The following is a 25,170-nucleotide window of genomic DNA, read 5'->3' as shown; positions in this document are numbered from 1 at the left end:
ATTGCACCCCTGCCATTCTCATGTTCGGCTGTGAGCTGCAGACCCAGCAGCACCTGTACTGGACTACCTGTGCTACCTCATGGAACGTTTACAGGCTGTACATGAACTGGCCAGGCAACAGCAAGGATCGGCAATGTCTAAATAAAAGAGGGCCTCTAATGAACCCTGCCAAGGCCAGGCCTTCCGTGCTGGGCACTCAGATTGGGTGTTCTGCCCCATTAGGAACAAGTGATGGTCACCCAAGCCAAACAGCCACTGGATAGGCCCCGGAGAGGTCATGGAGCACATCTTTGATCTTGTGTACAAAATGCAGATGTCAGGGCAGAGACAGACAGTGGTGCTGCACCAATACGCATGCTCCATTCCTGCCTCTGGCCCACTTGGAGCAACATTCATTGGAGGCTAAGGATGACAATAAAAGTTTCTTCCAATATTTTAACTCCAAAAGAGCTCTAAAAGCTGAAATCACTGATTTGCAGGATAGTAAGGGCCTTATAATTGAAAATGAAATTGATATAGTAAATTAATTTAATGATTATTTTACACGGGTGTTCACAGTAGAGAACACAAGTAACTTACCACCATTTAGTACGAATACAGCATCGTCTATGACCAATTTATGTATAACTGAGGCTGATGTGGTACTAAGCCTAGCTAAGCTCAAAATAAATAAATCGCAGGGCTCTGATGGCATCTTACCTATAGTTTTAAAAGAGATGAGGGATATTATTAGCCAACCTTTAACTTTAATATTCCAGAAATCGTTATCTGCGGGTGTGGTACCTTCAGATTGGAAGCATGCTAATAATACCCATATTCAAAAAACGTATTAGAAGTAATCCAGCAAACTATAGGCCAATCAGTTTCACTAGCATTACTGGAAAAATAATGGACGCTATAATCCAAGTGAAAATGGTACATTACCTGGATTAAAATAACATTCTGAGAGATAGCCAACATAGATTTAGGAGAGCTAGATCCTGTTTAACTAATTTACTTGAGTTCTTTGAGGAAGCTACAAGGGAAATTGATCATAAAAAGACCTACGATGTGATCTACTTAGATTTCCAGAAGGCCTTTGATGTTGTCACCCACAAACAGCTCTTGCTTAAGCTCAAAGCTGCAGGGATTTTAGGAACTGTAGCAGCTTGGATCGAAAACTGGTTAACAGACAGGAAGCAGCGAGTAGTTATTAGAGGCACAATGTCACAGTGGGCCTGTGTTCATAGTGGGGTACCGCAGGGTTCAATTTTAGGACCACTATTGTTCCTAATTTGCATTAATGATATTGACACCAATACATAAAGTAAACTGGTTAAGTTTGCAGACGACACCAAGGTGGGTGGTGTAGCAGATACTGATCTAGCAGCAGAGAGGATACACCGGGATCTGGATTTAATTAGCGACTGGGCTGATACTTGGCAGATGAAATTTAACATAGATAAATGTAAGGTAATCCATGCAGGGAGCAGAAATATAAAGTACAGATATTTTATGGGTTCCACGGAAATAAAGGTAGCTGATTACGAGAAAGACCTCGGTGTGTATGTTGATGCTTCTGTGTCCCACTCTCGCCAGTGTGGGGAAGCAATAAAAAAGGCCAATAGGATGTTGGGTTACATCTCTAGGTGTGTGGAGTTTAAGTCAAGGGAGGTGATGCTACGATTATATAATTCCTTGGTAAGACCCCACCTAGAAAATTGTGTGCAGGTTTAGTCACCATACCTTAAGAATGACATTGCTGCCTTGGAAAGGGTGCAACATAGGGCTACAAGAATGATTCCTGGTCTTAGACGAATATCTTATGAGGAGTGGTTAGCTGAGCTAAATCTGTTTAGCCTTGAGCAAAGGAGACTAAGGGGGGACATGATCCAGGTATATAAGATTCTAACAGGTTGTGATGCTGTTCAGCCAAATGGCTATTTCAATATTAGTTTAAATACTAGAACTTATTTCCATAAGTGGAAATTAGTGGGAGAACATTTTACAATGAATTTGAGGAAGCACTTCTTTACACAGCGTGTAGTTGGAGTATGGAATAGTCTTCCTGTTAGTGTAGCGCAAGCTAAAACCCTGGGTTCCTTTAAGTCAGGGCTAAATAAGAGCTATTAGTTAAGTTCTCCCCAAATGAGCTTGATGGGCCAAATGGCCTCCTCTCGTTTGTAAGTTTCTTATGTTCTTACAATATAAAATATAGAAAAATGTGTGTGGACTTGTTGTTTCTGTTGATAGTCAACTGCATCCCCTTTGAAAAGTTAATAAATTAAGTTTTTGAACTCTATCAACAATGGGCAGCATAGTTGCTATAGTAGTATGGATTCTAAACATGATGATGTGTGTATGCATTTGTGTGTGGTTGCATCTTCTCTACATGTACATACGGGCTTCCATCAGTCACTCTGACTTCCTCTCACAGCGCAAAGAAAGTCCATGTTGTCCATGTGAATCACTATATTTCAATAACCATTGTGTATGGCACTATATCACTCCTACATGCTATAAGCAATCACAACCATTGAATTGGAATGTGGAAATTGAAGCAATTTTATCACTTAAAAAGCATTGTATTACCTTGGACTGGACTTAATAACAACCTCAATTAGACCAATTGGCATGGATATAAGCCTAGCTGGATTTAAAGTGGCAGAAGGTGTTCTATCTTTCTGGATTGGATAACTCGGTTTTCCAGTCTATAGGTACTATTTCTAAATGAAACAATTTATAAATCATCTCTAAAGACCTTAACCCTCTTTCAGATATAATAATATTACATAATGTAGAACTTGATTCTGCAACTACCTGTGGAATTTTGTTTGTGTACTGTAGGTATGTGTGAAATACATCCTATTAAAGGAAAACAAAGCATTGATTGTACATTAATATGTTACGATAGTTTCTTAGTGTTGACTGATCCAATATGAAGCTGTGCCCATGATATACATTTACACTTTTTTAAGAACACCTTTCTAATACTGGTGACAGAACAGCCTGAATTCATCATTTCATGGACTCAACAAGGTGCTGGAAATATGCCTGTCGCCTGTTCTTAGCTGATCTGAGCAAAACCCAATGTGGAGATAGAGCTTTCTTACCTTGAGAGACCACTTTGCCAAAAATAGGCAGTGTCTCCATGGTGGAACAGTTCCAGCGACGATTGCGGAACTGGAATTGGCATTCATCTATAGCAAGTTGGGCTCCCCGCTGCACAGCCTCCATGACTTCCACATTGTGCTTACAGATCTGTACCTGCTTCTGGATCAGACCTTTTAGTTTTTCACATGTCTCCTCCTCAGAAATACTTCCCATGGCTGAGAGCTTAGCTAGATACCTGCAGAAACCAACAAGCAACATTACACGGAAATGTTGTTAAAGACCCAAACATACAGAATGAAACATACTGTAATCAATATCTATTGAATCTTAATAATATAGATCAGGCCAGAAAAATTATATAGATATTTTAAAACATAGAAAATACAGAATTAGTATGGATTCCATTTTGACCTGCAGTAACTATTGTAACTGAAATTTTAATCACAAACTACTGTGAGAGAGGAGTTCCCAAACCAGAGAACACAATCAATCACCAACTGGCTTAACTCACTTTACTTTAGCTCAATGACTCATGGTGCATGAGAGTCTTTCCTATTATGCAAAGCCTCATTTCTGTCATCACTACAAAGAAGTGATGAACAAAGCTTTTCAGCGAAATGGAAAAATACTCAATACCAATAGCTGCAAAATTTACCCTGCTGACCGACCCTACAGTGTCAAATTGTGTCAGTCAATCATGGACAGAGAGTGAGATCACTGCTCATACAACATTGTATTGCTAAAACAATATTGATTATATTTGAAGCATGTGGCCACCTTTATGAAAACGTCAAAATAAACCATTTTCTGTTGATATATTTAACTGAAGAAAAAAACTCTGAATTAGTGTTTGCATAAGTATTCAGCCCGTACACATTAATATTTTGTTGAGGACCATTTTCTTGCAATAACAGCCTTAATTCTTTTGGGGTAGGTATGTACCAGCTATTCCAGAACATTAACCTTTTTGTTTTTAAGCCATTCCACTGTTGGTTTATCCTTATGCTAGAGTCCTGTTTGTGGACTTTAGCTTGGCATTTAACACTGTTTAACATCATTGTTCCAGAAGTCCTCCACTCCAAACTCACCCAGCAGACTGTACCAGCCCCCATCTGCCAGTGGATCACAAACTTTCTGACAGACAGGAAGCAGCAGGTGAGGCTGGGGAAAATCACATCCAGCACCCGTACAATCAGCACTGGCGCCCCACAGGGGTTTGTTCTCTTCCCTATGCTCTTCTCCCTCTACACAAATGACTGCACCTCAGCGGACCCATCTGTTAAACTCCTGATGTTTGCAGATAACATGATGGTCACTGGCCTCATCAAGGACAGTGATGAGTTTGCATACAGATGGGAGGCTGAACAACTGGCTCTCTAGTGCAGTCAGAACAACCTTGAGATGAACATGCTTAAAACGGTGGAGATGATAGTAGACTTCCAGAAGTGCCCCCCAGTACTGCCCCCCCTCACCATACACAATAGTACCGTGTCTACTATGAAAACCTTCAGGTTTCTGGGATCCACAGTCTCCCTGGGCCTAAAGTGGCCGGTCAACATAGACAAAATTTTCAAAAGGGTCCAACAGAGGATGGTTTCCCGTGCCAGCTCAGGAAGTTAAACCTGCCTCAAGAGCTGCCAATTCAGTTCTACTCCGCAATACTACAGTTTGTTCTCTGCACATCCATCACATCCATCACTGTCTGGTTTGGTTCAGCCACCAAATAGTCAGGAGGAGACTGCAATGGACAGTTAGGACTGCAGAAAAAAATATTGGTGCTGACCTGCCCTCCATTTAGGACTTATACATGTTCAGAATCAGGAAACGGGCAGGCAAAATCACTGTCGACTAGGGATGGCACGGTTCATGAAAAAAAACCGAACCGTTCGGTTCGCTTGTCTCGGTTCGGAGCATGCATGCGTCGCACGGTTCGACGGTTCATGACATGCGCAATGAAGCCTCGTGCCCCGTATATGACGTCAGTGTGTTTCCCTTTCGCGCGAAAGAATAGGCTATATGCACAGAGCGGTGTGACGTAGTTCCGGTAAAAGTTCAGCCAGCTAAGTAATTTCCGGTAGCCTTTCGTTTGCTGCGTTTAGCTCGAGTTTTCGGCGTTACCACCCTGTCTCTGAAGAAAACGTTTAAATTTCAGCCAACCGATAGCACAACATCTGAACACTGTTGTGCGCCTTTGTTGTGTGACTTTATTTAATGTGCGGTTAGGCACTTTGTTAAAGAAAATTAAGTTATCTGTGACAAAGCACTCCAGTGAGTGTCATGCCTCGATCGTCCGCTCTTTCCGTGTGCCACGCCCCCTCGTTAACCCTGTGTGGATTCCCCGTGTTTACCAGCTGTTCCTGATTGTTGTCAAATTTGTCATTACTCCATTGTATTTAGTCCGCGTTTCCGTTTCTTTCTCCAGTCCGGTCATTATATTGTAATTCTGCTTTACCGCTCGTCTGTGTTCCTTTTGCTCATTATATATAATGATATATTATATATAATGATATATTATATATATATATAACGAACCGAATCAGGCTTAATCAAGATAGGTGATCTATCATTTTAACGATCCCCAATTAAATTAACCCCGTGGACCGGACAAATACAAAACGAATGATTAAACATTATATGCGTCTCTTTTTGTATGTTTTCTAAATAAGACCGCGTGCCCATACCCAAGTGTAATAGCGATTAAAGCGATTTATTCTTTTAGCATTTATGTTAAGGCAAGACTTTTATTTTATTACTGTTCTGGGATTAATAATGTTTAATAATTTTAATAATGTGCTTTAAGTCAAGTCAAATTCAGTTTATGCATGATTACATGATATAACTTTTTTAATACTGTATCCTAAATTGTGGATAATTAAGCTATATATCATATGCTGAAGTGCATTTCTGGATTGTTAAAGATTAAAAGAAAAAATAACAAGAACCGTACAGAACCGAAAACCGTGACCCTAAAACCGTGATACAAACCGAACCGTGGGTTTTGTGAACCGTGCCACCCCTACTGTCGACCAATCACACCCTGGTCACAACCTGTTCGAAACCCTCCCCTCTGTCAAGCGCTACAGAGCACTGTACTCCAAAAGAGACAGACACTTCTTTCCACAGGCCATCACTCTGATGACCACTTAAATGTCAAGGACAATACTTGTGCAATATCTGCTATCACCAAGCATCCACTGTACCTCATGTATATACAGCATAGTGTCCAGCATCTTGGACAATGCACCTTTGCACTATGTCCTTCTGCCTTAAGTCTCTTCTGTTCGTACTGTAGTTAATTGTTTTTTTTTTGTCTCACTTTTGTTTGTCTTTCTTGTTTAAGTACACTGAGAACAATGACAAACGGGAGACAAATTCCCTGTATCCGTAAACATACTTGGCCAATAAAGCTGAATCTGATTCCGATTATGCTTCAGGTCATAATCCATCCATTGTCCATCCATTGTCCCTTCAATTCTGACAAGACCACAGTCTCAGCACACAAAAAGCATCCCCACAGCATGATGCTGCCACCACCATATTTTACCGTAGGTATGGTGTTTCTTGAGACATTTTCAGTGTTAGTTTTACAGCACACATACCAATTTAAAGTCTGGCAAAAAAGTTCTATTTTGGTTTCATCTGACCATGAAACTCTTCATGCTTTGTAGCAAATGACATATGTGCTTTTATGTGGAATGTACGAATGGCTTCTTGGTACCCTTCCATAGAGTCCTGTTTTATGTAGAGCTCTTGAAATTGTCAATCTATTCACCTTCATTCCAGTTTCAGCCAAAGTGCATTGCAGACTTCTGAGAGTGTCGTTGGATTTTACTGTAAGTAGCCTTCTCTCATCAATTAATGTCTTTCTCTGATGCTTAGTAAGGGTCTGGGAGCTGTGATGAACCTTCCACTTTCTGATGATGGATCCAACAGTGTTTAATGGGACATTCAAACTCTTTGACATTTTTCCTGCTTTGTGCATTTCAGTGATTTTGTTTCTCACATCAACAGAATGCTCCTTTGTCTTCATTTTTGCAGTGATATTCCAAGACAATGACCCTCCCAAAGGGTACTTTTAATATCCAGTGAAAAACATCAGGACTAAGTAGGGGAGACCGGGGTTGGTTGTCACATTTTTTACTCATGCATGAATTGCTCATCTACAAAAAATCTTTCAGCAGTAATTCCTACATGAAATGAAAACTTGAGGTCTTGGCTTTAAATGCGTATCCCTTTTACTTTTAGAACGTATTGTAACAGATAGTAGTTAACCGTCAAAGACACTCTGACACAATGTGACAACTAACCCCATCAGGGTATGGAGTTGGTTGTCCCTTTAGAGGTGCCAAAGGATTCCAGTGATGAATTGGGATCTTAAAAGATGAAGTGTAACTTTTTAGTTTTTTAAGATAGAAACTGCAAATAAGTTTTAATATGAATACCACCCCTATGTTAGTTGTCATTAATGCCCCTTATGTTAATACAATGGGATTAAAGCAGGTGATCAGTTACTTGAATTGTCCTCTGTGTTGAGAAATAAAATGAAATAATTTTCAGTGCTTAAACCTCTTTATTATTACAGTAAAACTGGTCTAAGTCGCCGGCTTGTAACTCGTCAATGTGCACAAGTCGACGCTCAAGCAAAAGTCCAGATTTTTCCTAATGATGTTTCCTTTAAAATTCCTTGTGTAAGTCGCCGCTTGTAAGTCATCAAATTCCCTTAGTCGTCACCTAAATCCCGGTCCTGAACAACACAAATGAATGGATTTTCCTACCTGTAAGTCGACACCCCAATCGCTGCATTCCCGCCGCCTGCTTGTCACCACGGCAATGTAGAAACGGGGAATCCCCACCTATCGCACTAGTCGCTCCCTGGATGCCGAGGCCGTGATGTACTGTAGAGACCTGCACTCCCGCGGGAGTACCGAGTGCGGCGCGGGACAAGATTTCATAGGTGACTGCTGGCGGTAAGGTCCTCATGTATGTGCGGGTTGCGGGAGAATCGCGGGACTCCCGCAAAATGTAATTATCTTAAAATTAATTTATTAAAAACAAATACTCATTTATCTACTGCACAAAAGCAACAAGAACGACTAAATTAAAATAATAACAATTTACAGGAGAATCATCTACAGAAACTACAATTGCCGCGCTCTGAGTGCCGGGGGACGTACAGTAACTGGACACCCCAAGAAGTAATCAGCCTGGTGCTTGGACGGGATGGCATGTTCTGAAAAGCTGCTCGTTCGTGTCCATGTTCATCATTCCATTTAATTAAACTAAAATAAAACGAAACATATTTGTTTATTTTCCGTTTCTTTTTTTTATATATACTCAAAAGGGAAGCAAGTGAAACAAATAACAGAGTAGCGGGAAGAATTAGCGGTAAAAATAAAACTACTTAGGCTATATGTTTACCTGCGGTATTTTGCGGGCGGGAGCGGGACAAAACTTGAATACTGCGGGCGGGAGCGGGAAAAAATAATATATATTTTTTGCGGGAGCGGGACAGAATCTTGCGGGAGCGGGCAGGAGCGGGACTGAAAAATCCGCCCCGCGCAGGTCTCTACCGTGATGAATAGAGGTATGGTGTTATATTTACTAGTCGGCAAAACGGCGAGATAGACATAAGTCGCTGAAGTGTCGACTTAGGTGTATCTCGTCAATTCTCTAAGTCGTCACTTTTAAGCTGGTCCCGCGAGTGTCGACTTAGACCGGTTTTACTGTATTTCATTATGTAAGTTGCCTAACAGCAAACAAAAACAAACAGACCAACAGCATTAAAAGGTCTACATGTCCAATATTCTTAAACAAGTTATTGAAATGACATTGATATTGAGTAGGCCTGTGTAAACATCTAGAAACACAAACACCATCATCTGAGAACCAGATTCAATTTCACTGCATTTTACACTGAGTAACCTCATGCATGTGACAAATAAAACTTCCTTGAATCCTTGAATCTACTGAACTAAAGTAGGAAACCCTGCGCTGCACAGGCTGTGCTTCATTCAGAGTCACAAGAGTCACAGTTGTGACAAATGTATGTCCCTGGATTGCCAGGGGTACAATCTTCGTGGGCCCACATTTGGCAGCGAACACAGCTGAGCCATACTTCCCTGGATTTGCTATTGCTGTACGGCTCAAAGCAGACCAGGCAGAAACATTCCTCCTCATCAGAGGACTCTTGTTCTAGCCTTGGCTTCTTTGCTACCTTCTTTTTAAGAGGGGCTTTTCTTTTTGACAGCTGAGGACCATCTTTGGTCACACAAAAAAAATTCTTCCTAGCATCAGTAGACCTTTTTTCATTTTCAATTTGGGCTTTCACAGGAGTATCAGTTAGTACAGCACTTGTGCGTTTTCTCCTTCGCTGGACCAGTTTCTTTGGGCCCGCCTTTTGAAACGGACAGATATCCTCTGGGCTTGGCAAAATAGTTGAACAGGTAGCGGTGGGAGGGGCTAGGACCTGCTGTTGACTGGTGGTAGGAGGAACTAGGGCCTCCTGTTGACTGGCGATGATAGGGGCCAGGGCCTGCTGTTGACTAGTGGTGTTGACATGTGACAACCAACCCCGAGAGCTACAGTATGAGACAACTATCCCCAACTGACTTCTTGACAAACATGTTAAGCTAGCTGCCACATGGCTTTAACTTGATAGCTAAAAGATTACTCAAAATAAAGCTACTACTTTTGACTTTTTAATGAGTGTTTTGTTTTTGAATGACTAATAACCTACAAGTTCTTAATGCAAAAACAACACCAACATGAAAATTTACTCTGACCCATGAAAATTAAAAGTTGTCTCCTCACCTCAATGTTTTGTATCTGCTCAGCAAAATTGCAAGTGCAAATGAGTAACCTATCAAAGGCTAACAGTTTGATATCAAAACTGTACCACACCGCCATCTAGTGTGTCTGGAATAAGCATTGTGACAACCAACCCGTGAGACAACCAGCCCCAGTCTCCCCTAACACTTTATTATGTTTAATCATGGTTGAATAACTGTCACCTTTGTGTCGTTTGTGATTAATTTGTCATTTTTGTAAACCTGGAGCTTCCAAAGAACACCTATGCAAACAGCACAGATCATATTTTTATAGTTATCTTTTTAATGTTAATAGAACTGGCACATTTTGGTGTTTGAAAATAAACTGGAGCAAAATAATTCTCACCATAAATGATGTTTGAGAAAATTGTGTATAAATATTTTATACTCTAGACTTTCAATGGGGTGGAATACTTTTGCAGGCCACGGTATACAGTGGTACCTCAGTTCTCGAACTCATTATAACTCGAATTTCTTAAAAGTCGAACCAACCAGTTCGAAAGAAAATTACCTAGAACTCGATCTGAATCTCAGAAGTCAAACCTCTTCTTGTTTCTTCTGGTTCATTTTGTGTTTAAATGCAAAAAAAAACATATTTAGGTGTCATTTTTTGGGGCTGGGAACCAATTAATTGGTTTTCCATTATTTCTTATGGGGATAATTCGATCAGAACTCGAACTTTTTAGGATTAGATCCGGAGTTCTGAACGGATTAAATTCGAGTTCTGAGATACCACTGTATAGCATTTTTCCATATTTGCAAAGATGTTTAAAAAGCTCTAAATGGATCACAAATTTACAAATGCAGAGTCACTGTAAACAAATTGTGAAAACCACTAAAGAAAAGGCCAAAGGCTTGTATACTAAAATCCTTTTATTTGAGGAACACAGATGTATAGTTCCTTAATAACAAAACCAACCATGTCTCTTTTAAAGCCTAAAATGAATAATTTAAAGTAAGTCCAAAATTCACATGCCATGATTCAGAAGGATATAAGATGTGCCAAAACATAAATTAGAGTTTGTAATTTTTTATTTATTTTTTGCTTGAAAAGAAGATTCACATGCTCAAGCATGTCTTTTTAAATGGTTAAATAGGTTTGTCGTGTTAACTATATAATTTAACCCCTTAAATATATAAATAAATACAAAATGCTTAACAAATTATGTAACAAGCCAAATGTCAAGTGGGTCTTTATTGTCATACCATCTCTATACAATTCACAACATACAGTAGCATGAAATAACGTTCCCCAGGACTGCAGTGCAGTGTATATACATAAAATGCAGAGACTGTAAAGAGGTGCAACACATGAGGAAGAGACTATAAACAAGTGCAACACAACAGGTGAGAAGGAGAGTAATAACTAATAAATAAAAGTAATAGTGAATACACATACACTGACACACAGGGGAGCTAGGGGAACACAAACAATGCAACAGATATGGTGGTGACTGTAGAAATAAGAAATGCAACAGATGTAACAATACAACAGATATGACACAGATGTAGGAAAAGGTGTAGTATTGGGCAATTTCTACCAGATAAACATCCCAATGTGGGAATCATTTTGAGTTAAATACAGCCACACTTCAGGCTGTCTAGCTTTAGGCATTTCATTTGTGTTTAAGGTAGGCACTAACTAACATTAGGTGTCGGCTGACATTAGAGCAAGTGTATTGTTAAATAGCAATGGCACGTGAAGTTCAGTGAAGCTTATGTTGCCTGTGCACCACAGGGCAAATATTGCAATGGATAGCTCAGGCATTTAAGTGGCACTGAAATCTGCCTTGCGAAACAGTCCAGTACTGTACATCTATGTTTAACCACTGCGGCAATTAACCTAGAAAACTGAAAAAAATGCATATTAGCCTGTAAGATAAATCTATGAATTTTACAGGTTGATATCAAATCGGGCAAATTTTAAAACAATTCATCAAAATATATATTTTTGCACACCTTTACAACTAAACATATTCTGTGGATTTTTTTTTACATACTTCACAGGAGCATTGTACAGGTCAGTGATTTTAAAACTATGCGGGTGTGAGATGATTTTCTAAATATTCTATAATAATGTTTTCATTTGTTTTTCATTACTAGCTTCCCCTTCTGGCAAATTTTATCCATAGAAGTCCAATAGCATGTATCATTGGGAACTTGACAACTTCCTTACTTTTGGGGACATTTTTCAGGTCCCCATTTGGATAACCTGAATTTTACAAAAAATCTGTGAGTGCAATCAAAAAAGTAAAAATGCCAAAAGTTTTGTTTTTGGTTAAGGTTAGGGCTAGGTAGGTGTTAAGGGTCTTAAGGGTGTCATGATTGGGATTAGGGTTTTTCCCATAAAAACTAAAGGACACCAAGATATGAGTACAGGTTTCTCTCTCTCTCCTAGTGTGTGTGTGTGTTTGTGTGTGCATGTGTGTGTGTGAATATGTCTGAAAAGGAACGTGATTAACCACAATTTCAGTATTCAGTATGAGCTCACCCTTCAGGCAAGATAGTCATTTTTTACCAATATTCCTTGTTGATTTTTTGGAAAGGAACTGGTATACTCTACGTGAAAGAGCCAAGAGTTAAAAACACTATGATTTGTAGATACTGCTCTTGTTGATCATAGCTAAACCCTTGGATATACTGTAAATAAGAATGTTTCTCTTTAGTTTTTTGTGCAAAAAGAACATGGCAGTGTATTTGTGCAATTAAGTCTTTTGTGAAATGCAAGAATTTGAGTTCACACCCATCTCATACATTTTGCGTTTGCCCTGTATTAATAAAATAAAATATTGTGTCCCATTTTTAACCAATATGGAATGCAATTTTTCAGAAATTTTCTGACCTTGTGATCGTGAACTCAACTTAATATTTTGTGGACACATTAAACGAAACATGATGTACTGTAGTATTGCATCAGCAGTGCCCCTGTACTGTAGCTCAACCAGTGGCACAGATAGGATTTTTGAATTGGGAGGGACCAAGGATGTTTTTTCCTTATGCAAAGACGGCAGATGCTGTTTTTTTGTCCTGTAAGTGGGGGGGACGAATCAAGGTCACTCTGAATCTGAAGGGGACCCATTACATCCGTCCCTGGTGCTAACTGCGCGCCTGTGCTCAACAGACAGAGCATTACACTGACAACCCAGAGCTCTTGGATTTAAATCCCAGGAAGCACACCTAAATTGTAGCATTTCCCTCTTCTTTTTCAATAAAAATGTCAGTTAAACTTACATGAGTAAAATTTACATCATGTGTACAAAAAAAACCTGTCCGTGGTCCCTCTATCTGTACTGTATACTGGTATGCCACAGAAAATGCTGGTGTTAGTGCAGAGGAGAAATAAATGGAAAATAATTTTTCAATCAGTGGGACTTGTGGAAAGGGAGTCCTGCTTCAGACACCTGGGTGTCCACATTATATAAGCCCTGATATGGGCAATACACACCAGCGCTCTTGTTAACAAGGCACATTAAAGCCTCTACTCAGAATGCTACTGCAGTTCAAGTTGTCTTTCAAGATACTCAAGGCATTCTATAGCCATGGCCAAAAGTTTTGAGAATGAAAAGTATTGGTCTTCACAAAGTTTGCTGCTTTAGTGTTTGTATATCTTTTTGTTAGATGTTTCTATGGTATACTGAAGTATTTCATAAGTGTCAAAGGCTTTTATTGACAAGTACATTAAATTTATGGAAATAGTCAATATTTGCAGTGTTGGACCTTCTCTGCAATTCGCCCTGACATGCTGTCAATCAACTTCTGGGCCAAATCCTGATTGATGGCAGCCCATTCTTGCATAATCAATTCTTGGCGTTTGTCAGAATTTGTGGGTTTTTGTTTGTCCACCTACCTCTTAAGTATTGACCCAAAATGTTGATGTTTTGTTCTCCGAGCCATTTAGTTAAGAAAAAGGGTGGTTGATGCTCATTAGGTTGGAAAAGATTACAAAACCATCTCAAAAGAGTTCGAACCAATTCACAGTAAGACAGATTGTGTACAAATGGAGGAAATTTAAGACCATTGTTACCCTCCGCAGGAGTGGTCGACCAACTAAGTTCACTCCAAGAGCAAGGTGTGTAATAGTCGTCCAGGTCACAAAGGAGCCCAGGCTAGCTGCTAAGCAACTGAAGGCCTCTCTTGCACTGGCTAATGATAATGTTCGTGAGTCCACCATCAGGAGGACACTGAACAACAATGGTTTTCATGGCAGGGTTGCAAGGAGAAAGCCACTGCTCTCCAAAAAGAACATTGCTGCTTGCCTACAGTTTACTAAAGGTCAGGTGGACAAGTCAGAAGGCTATTGGAAGAGTGTCTTGTGGATGGATGAGATCAAAATAGAATTTTTTGGTTTGAATGAGAAGCGTTATGTTTGGAGAAAGGAAAACACAGAATTCCAGCATAATAATTTTATCCCATCTGTGAAACATGGTGGTGGTAGTATCATGGTTTGGGCCTGTTTTACTACATCTTGGCCAGGACAGCTTGCCATTATTGATGGAACAATGAATTCTGAATTATACTGGCAAATACTAAAGGAAAATATCAGGACATGCAGCAAGACAACGATCCTAAGCACACATGTCGTTCTACCAAAGAATGGTTAAGAGAGAATAAAGTTAATGTTTTGGAGTGGCCTAGTTAAAGTCCTGACCTTAATCCAATTGAGATGTTGTGGAAGGATCTGAAGTGAGCAGTTCATGCGTGGAAATCCAACAACATCCCAGAGCTGAAGCTGTTTTGCAAGGAGGACTAAATGGACTAAAATTCCTCTAAGCTGATGTGCAGGACTGATCGAAAGTTACCGGAAACGTTTAGTTGCAATTTTTGCTGCTGGGGGTCGCACCAGATAATGAAATGAAAGATTCACATTCTTTTGCCACTGACAGATATATATTATTGGATTTTTCTCAATAAATAATTGACCAAGTGAAATATTTTTGTATCATTTATTTAACTGGGTTCTCTTTATCTACTTTGAGGACTTGTGTGAAAATCTGATGATGTTTCAGGTCATATTTATGCAGAAATTTAAACAATTCTATAGGGTTCACATATTTCAAGCACTACTGTACCACCTACCAGAGTTTACCTGTACCGAACAAACCACTCTCAGAGGGTCATGCTAAAGGTTGTGAAGATCCTCATCCACAATGGTGATGGCAGTATGGAGGCCCATGCCATCCTCCATGATGGATCACAGTGAACTATCATTCTGCACAGCAGCTAAACCTCACTGGCATGCCTGAGATGCTGTCTTTGCAAACAGTCCTCCAAAGGGTCACCAAGCTTGGTGGTTTTCCTGTCTTGTTTGAGGTTTACATAAGAACATAAGAAATTTACAAACAAGAGGGGGCCATTCGGCCCATCAAGCTCGTTTGGGGAGAACTTAACTAATAGCTCAGAGTTGTTAAAATCTTATCTAGCTCTGATTTAAAGGAACCCAGGGTTTTAGCTTCCGCTACACTAGCAGGAAGACTATTCCATACTCTAACTACATGCTGTGTAAAGAAGTGCTTCCTCAAATTTGTTTTAAAATGTTCTCCCGCTAATTTCCACTTATGGCCACGAGTTCTAGTATTTAAACTAATATTGAAATAGCAATTTGGCTGAACAGCATCCAGACCCGTTAGAATCTTATATACCTGGATCATGTCCCCCCTTAGTCTCCTTTGCTCAAGGCTAAACAGATTCAGCTCAGCTAACCTCTCCTCATAAGACATTCCTCTAAGACCAGGAATCATTCTCGTAGCCCTCCGTTGCACCTTTTCTAAGGCAGCAATGTCCTTCTTAAGGTATGGTGACCAAACCTGCACACAGTATTCTAGGTGGGGTCTTACCAAGGAATTATATAAATGTAACATCACCTGCCTTGACTTAAACTCCACACACCTAGAGATATAACCCAACATTCTATTGGCCTTTTTTATTGCTTCCCCACACTGGCGAGAGTGGGACATAGAAGCATCAACATACACACCGAGATCTTTTTCGTAACCAGCTACCTTTATTTCAGTGGAACCAATAAAATATTTTTACTTTATATTTCTGCTCCCTGCATGGATTACTTTACATTTATCTGTGTTAAATTTCATCTGCCAAATATCAGCCCAGTTGCTAATTAAATCCAGATCCCGTTGTAGCCTCTCTGCTGCTACATCAGTATCTGCTACACCACCCACCTTGGTGTCGTCTGCAAATTTAACCAGTTTACTGTATGTATTGGTGTCAATATCATTAATATAAATTAGGAACAATAGTGGTCCTAAAACTGAACCCTGCGGTACCCCACTATGAATGCAGGCCCACTGTGACGTTGTGCCTCTAATAACTACTCGCTGCTTCCTGTCAGTTAACCAGTTTTCGATCCAAACTGCCACAGTTCCTAAAATCCCTGCAGGTTTGAGCTTCAGCAAGAGCTGTTTGTGGGGGACAACATCAAAGGCCTTCTGGAAATCTAAGTAGATCACATCGTAGGTCTTTTTATGATCAATTTCACTTGTAGCTTCCTCAAAGAACTCAAGTAGATTTGTTAAACAGCATCTACCTCTCCTAAATCCATGTTGGCTATCCCTCAGAATGTTATTTGCATCCAGGTAATCTACCATTTTCACTTGGATTATAGCTTCCATTATTTTTCCAGTAATGCTAGTTAAACTGATTGGCCTATAGTTTGCTGGATTACTTCTATCCCCTTTTTTGAATATGGGTGTTATATTAGCATGCTTCCAATCTGAAGGTACCACACCCGCAGATAATGATTTCTGGAATATTAAAGTTAAAGGTTGGCTAATAATATCCCTCATCTCTTTTAAAACTATAGGTAAGATGCCATCAGGACCCTGTGATTTATTTATTTTCAGTTTAGCTAGGCTTAGTACCACATCAGCCTCAGTTATACATAAATTGGTCAAGGTTTCTCCCTTTCACACCATTTAGAGATGGATTGAATCTGGTTGAACATACCTATCCAGTAGCTATCATGCAGAAGTAATACCCACACCTCAGGGGGCTACCACTGCTCCTAATTGATCATGCCCGACCCCTTCTCCTGATCAGCTACAGTATGAGATACCACACCTGACTCCTGTGCATCCAGTACTTAAAGGGTCATAATGTGGACTGATTGCTGTGTGCACATCGCTCGTCACCAAGGACCTGGTCAATCCATGGACCTGCCAGTTTCATCCAGAACACATGGAGTGTGCAACAATGTCTACCACAACTTCACCATTTGATGAGCTTCACCGACACATAAGAACATAAGAACATAAGAAATTTACAAACGAGAGGAGGCCATTCGGCCCATCAAGCTCGTTTGGGGAGAACTTAGCTTGGAACATGGAACGGCTCTAGCAAATTGACACCCTGCCTTACAGTGAGAAATTTGTCACCAGATCCAAGCAAGATCAACAAGCCTACACCCTGCTTCAGAGTGCTACCATCTGAGTAGAGGGACGGGGTGTACAGCTCTATGCAACCATTCTACTATGGCATACTCCAGCCAATATTCTATATACAACTAAGGAAGCTGTACTCCCAAGTCTACGTAGCACTGAACATAGGCTCATCAGGGACCCCAAACAGGATGAATTTTACTGTTCAGAGATCTCTAAGTTGGAACAGGTTGGATACATGACAAGGATTTCACCAGAGGAAGCCAGTAAGACCACTGAGTCCTGGTTCATTCCACACCATAAGGTGCACCACAATGGCAAAGACAGAATTGTCTTTAACTGCTCATTCCAGTACCAGGGACAATCTCTGAATGAACAGCTATTACCTGGTCCAACCCTTGGTTCTTCCCTACTTGGTGTTCTCCTTAGGTTCCAGCACCATGCAGTAACAGTTAATGGCGACATTAAGAGTATGTTCCACCAGGTACATCTCCTTCCCGCTGATAGACCACTATTACGATTCATCTGGCAAGAGATGCATTGAGAAGATCAGCCCATTATTTATGAAAGGCAGGTTATGCTTGCTGGGACAACTTGTAGTCCTTGCTGTGCTGTGTACGCCCTCCAGCGGCATTCACATGAGCACACAGATAAAGCATCTAAGCTGGCCGATATAGTGAACTCCAACTTCTATGTGGACAATTGTCTCCATAGTACTCCTATGCAAGAGGAGGCCAGAGACATGGTTGATAGTCTATGTCAGCTAATAGCAGAGGGAGGATTTGAGATCAGGCAGTGGGCTTATAATATTCTTTCTGTCATTGAACACCCCCCTGCAGGAGCCCAATCAGCTAGCAGTGAACACTGGTTGTCTCAGAATAGCTCTGACCTCCAAGAGCTAACCCTTGGCCTGCAAAGGAACTGCCTTGATGACATACTGGGCTACAAGCACCACGCTTCAGAAATGGTCCAGCCAACTTTGAGGAATTTGCATAAAACACTTGCTAGCCCAGTATGACCCACTTGGGTATATCATTCTCTTCACAATTACAACTAAGGTGCTCTTCCAGGAACTCCATAAATGCAACCTTAGATGGGATGATCTGACTGAGCATCAGCATCTTCGAAACCAGTGGCTTACCTGGGTCAGAGAACAAACCTGCCTCACCTGTGCTTCCTGCGACCCACCACTCCACCCTCCAGTAACATGCTATCTGCTACTTGGGAGCTTCACATATTTTGTGATGCTTCAGACTAAGTGTGGTCAGTCACCTACTTACGCACCATGGACGAAACTGGTGAGGTATATGTCAATTTCATCCTGGCTAGGTCTAGAGTAGCCCCCAAGAAGCGTTTGTCGATGCTGCAGTTACAGCTCAGTGCTGTTCTTACAGGTGCTCAGATAGCCAGTGTGATCCAGAACGAGCTGACCATCCCTGTCTGTAAAGTTTTCCTATGGTCAGACTCAACTATAGTGTTGTATTGGTTGAGAGTTACGTCCTACCGCTATAAGGTTTTCGTAGGACCTGTGTAGCAGAAATTCAGAACCTGACAGATGGGGCAGAGCTAGCCCTATGTTGATTCAGCCAGGAATCCAGCGGACCACATCACAAGGGGGTTGATGCTGTCAGAAATGGCCCATCCTCACCAGTGGAATTCTGGGCCAACATTCCTGCTCCAACCTGTCAACCTCTGGCTAGCTATGTTGATTTCTGTTGCAGAGCCTGACCAGAGTGAACTGAAGAAGTCTTCGTGCTTTGGAACGGTTTTTTCTGTATCCTCTACAGCATCCCTTCCTGACGCTAACAAGTTCCACTCTTGGAAGGACCTTTTTCAAGAGACTGTGAGAGTTCATCATGGGGCGGCTGATCCGAGTATCACTCCAACATATGACACTCATGATTACATAACTACTACTCGCACAAGCCCAGATGGATTCATTCCCGAGTGAACATAAGAACATAAGAACTATATAAACGAGAGGAGGCCATTCGGCCCATCGAGCTCGCTTGGGGAGAACTTAACTAATAGCTCAGAGTTGTAAAAATCTTATCTAGCTCTGATTTAAAGGAGCCCAAGGATTCAGCTTGCACTACGTTATCAGGAAGACTATTCCATACTCTGACTACACGCTGTGTAAAGAAGTGCTTCCTTAAATCCAGTTTGAAATGTTCTCCCGCTAATTTCCACCTATGGCCACGAGTTCTTATATTTGAACTAATGCTGAAGTAACTATTCGGTTGAACAGCATCCAAACCTGAAGCGAAGGCCCTTTAGGCCATGCGTCCCATACCTGCAGACAGTCATCTAAGCTGTCTCTCAACAGAAGCATGATGAAGTCACTGGAATAATCAGGGGTGGTGGTTGACACTGCGACTTGTTGTTTGGAGGGCTTTGAGGCAGATGTGATTCACCCCATTATTCTGGATCTAGGTCATCCCATCATGAAACTCCTGATCAAGGAATTCAATGCCCAGCTACTTCATCCCTGATGTGAGTGTGTTTTGGCAGAACTGTGCCACCAATACTGGGTGCCTCGAGGCCGGGAGGCTATCTGCAGATTCCACCATACATGCAGGGACTGTCAATTCTGGTGGGCCAAACCTGACATATCAAAGATGGTGGATCTTCCACCATGCAGGTTGCGGTTGTACAAGCCACCATTCTACTCAAATGGCATTGATTGCTTTGGTCCTTTCATTGTGAAATATGGGAGTCACCAAGAGAAGAGGTGGGGGAACATATATAAATGTATGAACACAAGATGTGTATACTTACATCTTCTAGAGAATCTTGACTCCAACGCCTTTCTGCTCTCCCTGCTTTTCTTTATTAGTCAGCTATTCAAACTGCTTTGCAACAATGGTACCAATTTTGTGGGCGGAGACCATGAGGTTCGAGAGGCCATTGAGGTGGTGGGGCCTCAGTTGAAGGAACAGCTAGCTAAGCAGAAGATTCACTTCAGGTTTAACCCTCCAGCTGCTCCTCATTTCGGAGGAACATGGGAACGAGAAGTGAAATCAGTGAAGTCTGTGTTGAGGGTGATTCTTCGAGAACAGTGCCTGCCATCTTGCAGACGGTCATCCTCGAAATTTTGAATATCTTGAACTCCAAACCTCTTTTGAACTCTAACATCTCTGCAAACCCAACTGACCCTGACCCTATAATGCCTAATATCCTACTTATGGGAAGACGGGATTCTGCTCTTCCTCAGGCCTTGTACAATTCAAACAACATGTTGTGTAAAGGTGATGGAGACACAGCTAAATGTTTGCAGACTTCTGGACAGCCTTCGTTTGCTTCTACCTACCAGACCTGCAGGATCGTCACAAGTGGGGAGTTGATGGCAAAACACTTAACATGGGTCACATTGTTCTCATAGTTGACCCTCAGCTGCTGCATGCTCACTGGCCAGTGGGCATCATCACCAAGACCTTTGCCGGAGCAGATGGACAGGTTCAATCTGCATCAGTGAAGGTTGGAGACAAATCTTATGTCCAACCTGTTGCCCGATTGGTCCAGCTCCCCAAACTCACTGAGGAGGAAAAGAGCACCTCGGCCAGTCTTTCTTCAGTGCAATTATCCTGATAGATAATTGGGGGTGGCTGTATCTGAAAGCCTGCCATTGGAAACTTAGTTATTCAGTTAATTTCCTACCTGGTTAGTGTGGACGGGACAACCGTGGTGGAAAGTTTACTTATCTGATGTTGTCTGTTAATGAATATAAAGTCAGTACAGCAACTTTAATTTCTGTTGTTACTTCACGGTCTTGTTTGTACTGCTTATAAGAGTGCAATTGCCTTATTTCCTTATTACAAAACACTACACACGTTTACTTTTCGGCACTGTATAGTAGTGCATTAATTATGTTAAGACGTTAATGTACTGATGGCCTGTAATTTATGTGTCTTCATTTGTAACTTCATTATTGCGCTACAGTCTGTAACTACGGAAATTATGGAGTTGCAGAGCTTTTTTGTATGTTTAGATTATTAGTAAATACAATTTTAGTGAACGTTTAAACCGGTCTGTTTTCGATTGTAATAAGGTGGAATACTGTTTGAGCTTTATTCCTGCTGTATTTCTGTAATTTGTAAGCTGCTCTACCATACATGTGATTGAATATACCATTTGTATTTCCACAGACCACACACATACACACAGCCCCTCACTGCAATGTACCTCCATAATGCATCTCACATTCTGATTCCTCAAGTTCCATTTCAATAAATTCTGTTTTAAAGTCATCCCCCTTTGGTGCCAGATTCTCTGACTGGAATCTTTGTCCATATTGACTGCGTCTGCCAGCATTAACCTCCCAGATTCGTGAAGAGGCTCTACCCTACCCAACAGTACCCCCACAACACTGTCTTTTTACCTTGTTTATTCACAATATTTCAGAAATAAAAGCTGTTGTGGCTGCTGAGCTACCGCGTTCTTCACCAAGAACTGAAGATTCTTCTGATGAGGCGCTTATTTCTTCCATGTTATTACCAAAATAACATGCATGACGTGCATACTCCTCTAACTAAACCAGCCTTGCTGCATGTCAGTTATCCGTATTTAAAAGACTACCATATGCTTAGTTGGAATTGTGTTTGTATCTGTGATGTGACTGGTTGATGGGTGCTATCAAGCATTGTTTCTTATCGACAATCTATCGACGTTTCTCATTTTTTTGTTTTTTAAAATTGGTATGACAGTAATATATCATTTTTATTGCCGAACCATATCCGGTCAGTAAATTCTGCCGACCAGGGAATTTTCAGGTTTGCATCTGTGTGGCAGCCCATTAGGGACAAAATCAGATGGCCCACCAATTGAGAAATCGTCTTGTAAGCCATCATCGTTACCATCAAAATCAAAAGCAAAGTTTTATGAAGAACTTTGCAAGGTGCCCCAAAAGGAGAACATTGACACTTCACACCTCCAGGGTTGAGCTCGAGTTATACTCATGCATCCAGCTTATGCAGAGCTTATGCTGTAACCTACACAAGTGACCTATGCTGTGGCAAGCATTTATAATTGTGCACTGGTGTGATTTATTTATTTATTTTTTTGCTAAAACATTTCTACTGTCATTGGAAACAAAACTCAACAAGCTTTGCAGCTTTAATGATTGTTCTTTTTATCTAGATTATCTAGTTTGCATATAAAAATCTGTTTAAAGTTTACCCAAATTGTTTTTCCATGAGCTCTTCATAAAGAGCTACAACCATGGCAAATACAGCAGGCTAACAATGAGCTAAACCAGGGGTCGGCAACCTTTTTGACATGGAGTGCCAATTCTATATTTTCTTGTTAGTCCGCGTGCCATGTTAACGACGGGGGGGGGGGGGGGGCTACCATCGAGTAGTCAAACCAAAGCAGCAGGCGCGCCAAGCAACAGCCAATGACATTTCAACATCATAGAAGACATCTGAAAAATGTAAATGTATTTAATAATTAGGGTTGTGATCTAGAGACCTGCGCGGGACACATTTTTCAGTCCCGCTCCTGCCCGTTCCCGCAAGATTCTGTCCCGCTCCCGCAAAAAAATATATATTATTTTCTCCAGCTCCCGCCCGCAGTATTCAAGTTTTGTCCCGCTCCCGCCCGCAAAATCCCGCAGGTAAACATATAAGTACTTTTATTTTTACCACTTCTTCCCGCTACTCTGTTATTTCGTTTCACTTGCTTCCCTTTTGAGTGTATATAAAAAAGAAACGGAAAATAAACAAATATGTTTCGTTTTATTTGAGTTTAATTAAATGGAATGATGAACATGGAGGAGCTTTTCAGAACATAGAAATACACTCAGAACAGTTAGAAATAGGCTAATAATATTGCAATGAAACAAAATAATAATAAACGTTGATTTCTCAAGTGGTCAAACAGAAAAGCATTTGGCCTAATACTGCTTCAGAGCGTTAGCCTTTAATTTAGTCGTTCTTGTTGCTTTTGTGCAGTAGATAAATAATAGAGTACTTGTTTTTAATAAATGAATTTTAAGATAATTCCATTTTGCGGGAGTCCCGCGATTAATTCTATTCTCCCGCAACCCGCACATACATGAGGACCTTACCGCCCGCACCCGCATTCACCCATCAAATCTTGTCCCGCGCCGCACTCGGTGCGTTGGGTCCCGCGGGTCCCGCGGTACTCCTGCGGGAGTGCAGGTCTCTATTGTGATCATCGTCAAGGTGCCACCCGAAATTCCTCTGCGTGCCAGTTGTGGCACGCGTGCCTAGGGTTGCCGACCCCTGAGCTAAACACAACTTGTCCAACATTAAAATACCTCCAGCTGGAAAGAAACAACAAAACTGTTGCATCTTCTGACTGTACTTCCTCCAAGGAAGGCATGTCAGTGGTATTCAGCAGGTCCTCAAAGTACTGCATCCACTCCATCCCTCCTGTAAACAGCATGGCAAAGCTGTTTCCCCCATCTTAGTCATCTGACTATTTCCCAGAGTCTCTTTGAGGTTGACCCAAAGTCATTTTCCATGGCCTCACCATTCTCCTCCCACAGTTTTTGCTTCTGCAACTGGTAAAGATGCATTCCACGTAGTTGCTGCATTCCACTTAGTTTGTTGGTCAACTGTATCAAGAGTCCCATAAGCTAACCAAACTGAGAAGTGTAAGTTGTAAGTTGTGGGTAGTGGTGGCTTGATGGTTAGGGTAGCGCACTTGTAATTGAAAGATTGCAGGTTTGAATCCCCCACCAGCAAGTCACCACTGAGGTACCCTGAGCAAGGTACCGTCCCCAAGCACTGCTCCCCGGGCGCTGAATTAGCTGCCCCCTGCTATGTCACGAAAGTCACATATGGGTCAAATGCAGAGGACACATTTCGTTGTTGTGCACTGTGTGCTGTGGTGTGTTGACAATGATCACTTAATTCTAAATTCTAAGACCTCCTTCTTCAACTTGATGGCTCCCTTTACCATTGGTGTGCATCACCGGGTTCAGAAGTTGCCATTACAACAGACACCAACAACCTTACAGCCACTGCTCTGCACAGTTGCCTAGCCATTTTGTCAATATCAGTCAAATTAAACAAAATATAGCCTATTTTTACATAGGTGCACAGTGATACTAAACATGTTTTAACATAATTAAAATTATTCAGTTGCAGCTGCTGAGCTATACAGCCATTGAACATGTTTTAATACCTTTATGACACTGATAATTGAATTATTGTAAAAAAAAAAATAGATCAAGGTCACGGTGTTATTTAAGTTTACATGGTATCCAGTAATATAAAAGTAGTAATATTAATTTTTCTATTTCCATAAGACAATGTAAGCTGTCAGACGTAGAATGAGGAATAGTTTCTCAGTGTTGGCCTTCACTTGGCAATAGTAACTCCGAACGCTCCGGCAGTAGCCTGCTTTGAGAGGGTTTTTTGTGGTTTTTTGGCCTCCCTAGAGCAACTTCGCTTTAGTTTAGCTAAACGTGGTTCAGCAGGAAATTAATCTCGGGTAAGTAATTGTTAATTTGGTTATTTTAAAAGTTTAATTTAAAGGTTGTCATCGCTGACGCTGCCGGATAATTTATAATAAAGTACCGATTTAACGCAAGTGTTAATTTAGTGTTTTAGTGTACTCGGAACTTTGTTTTAACTATACGTTAATTAGATCAACTAAAAGTTTAAATACTCTATATTAATATACTGGGCTGGGAGTAAAGGACGGGGACATAGTGAGTTAGGTAATTATGGGGCCAGCTCAGTGTTGTGTTTGCAAGATGTTTGCCCTTCTGGATGCTTGCGTCCAGTCGGACTTCGTCTGCGAGCGATGTAGGTTAGTTGACTCACTCATGGTCCAGGTTCGTGACCTAGAGGAGCGACTGGCTCTCATCCAACATAACAATGAGTTAAAGG

The 25,170-nt window shown here is 41.1% G+C and overlaps 1 protein-coding gene across 1 annotated transcript in view; it reads right to left on the bottom strand.

Moving 5' to 3' along the window:
* Positions 1-25,170, bottom strand: part of wnt4 (wingless-type MMTV integration site family, member 4) — a 59,252-nt gene that overhangs the window by 7,060 nt on the left and 27,022 nt on the right. The window contains exon 3 of the mRNA XM_072715754.1: positions 3,093-3,328. Within this exon, the coding sequence (XP_072571855.1) occupies positions 3,093-3,328 (236 nt within the window). The remainder of the gene's footprint in view (positions 1-3,092; positions 3,329-25,170) is intronic.

This window comes from Paramormyrops kingsleyae, chromosome 8 (assembly GCF_048594095.1).
Source record: "Paramormyrops kingsleyae isolate MSU_618 chromosome 8, PKINGS_0.4, whole genome shotgun sequence".
NCBI classification, from domain to species: Eukaryota; Metazoa; Chordata; class Actinopteri; order Osteoglossiformes; family Mormyridae; genus Paramormyrops; species Paramormyrops kingsleyae.
Note: the sequence above shows the minus strand (reverse complement) of the source record. Positions and strands in the feature narration are given on the sequence as shown.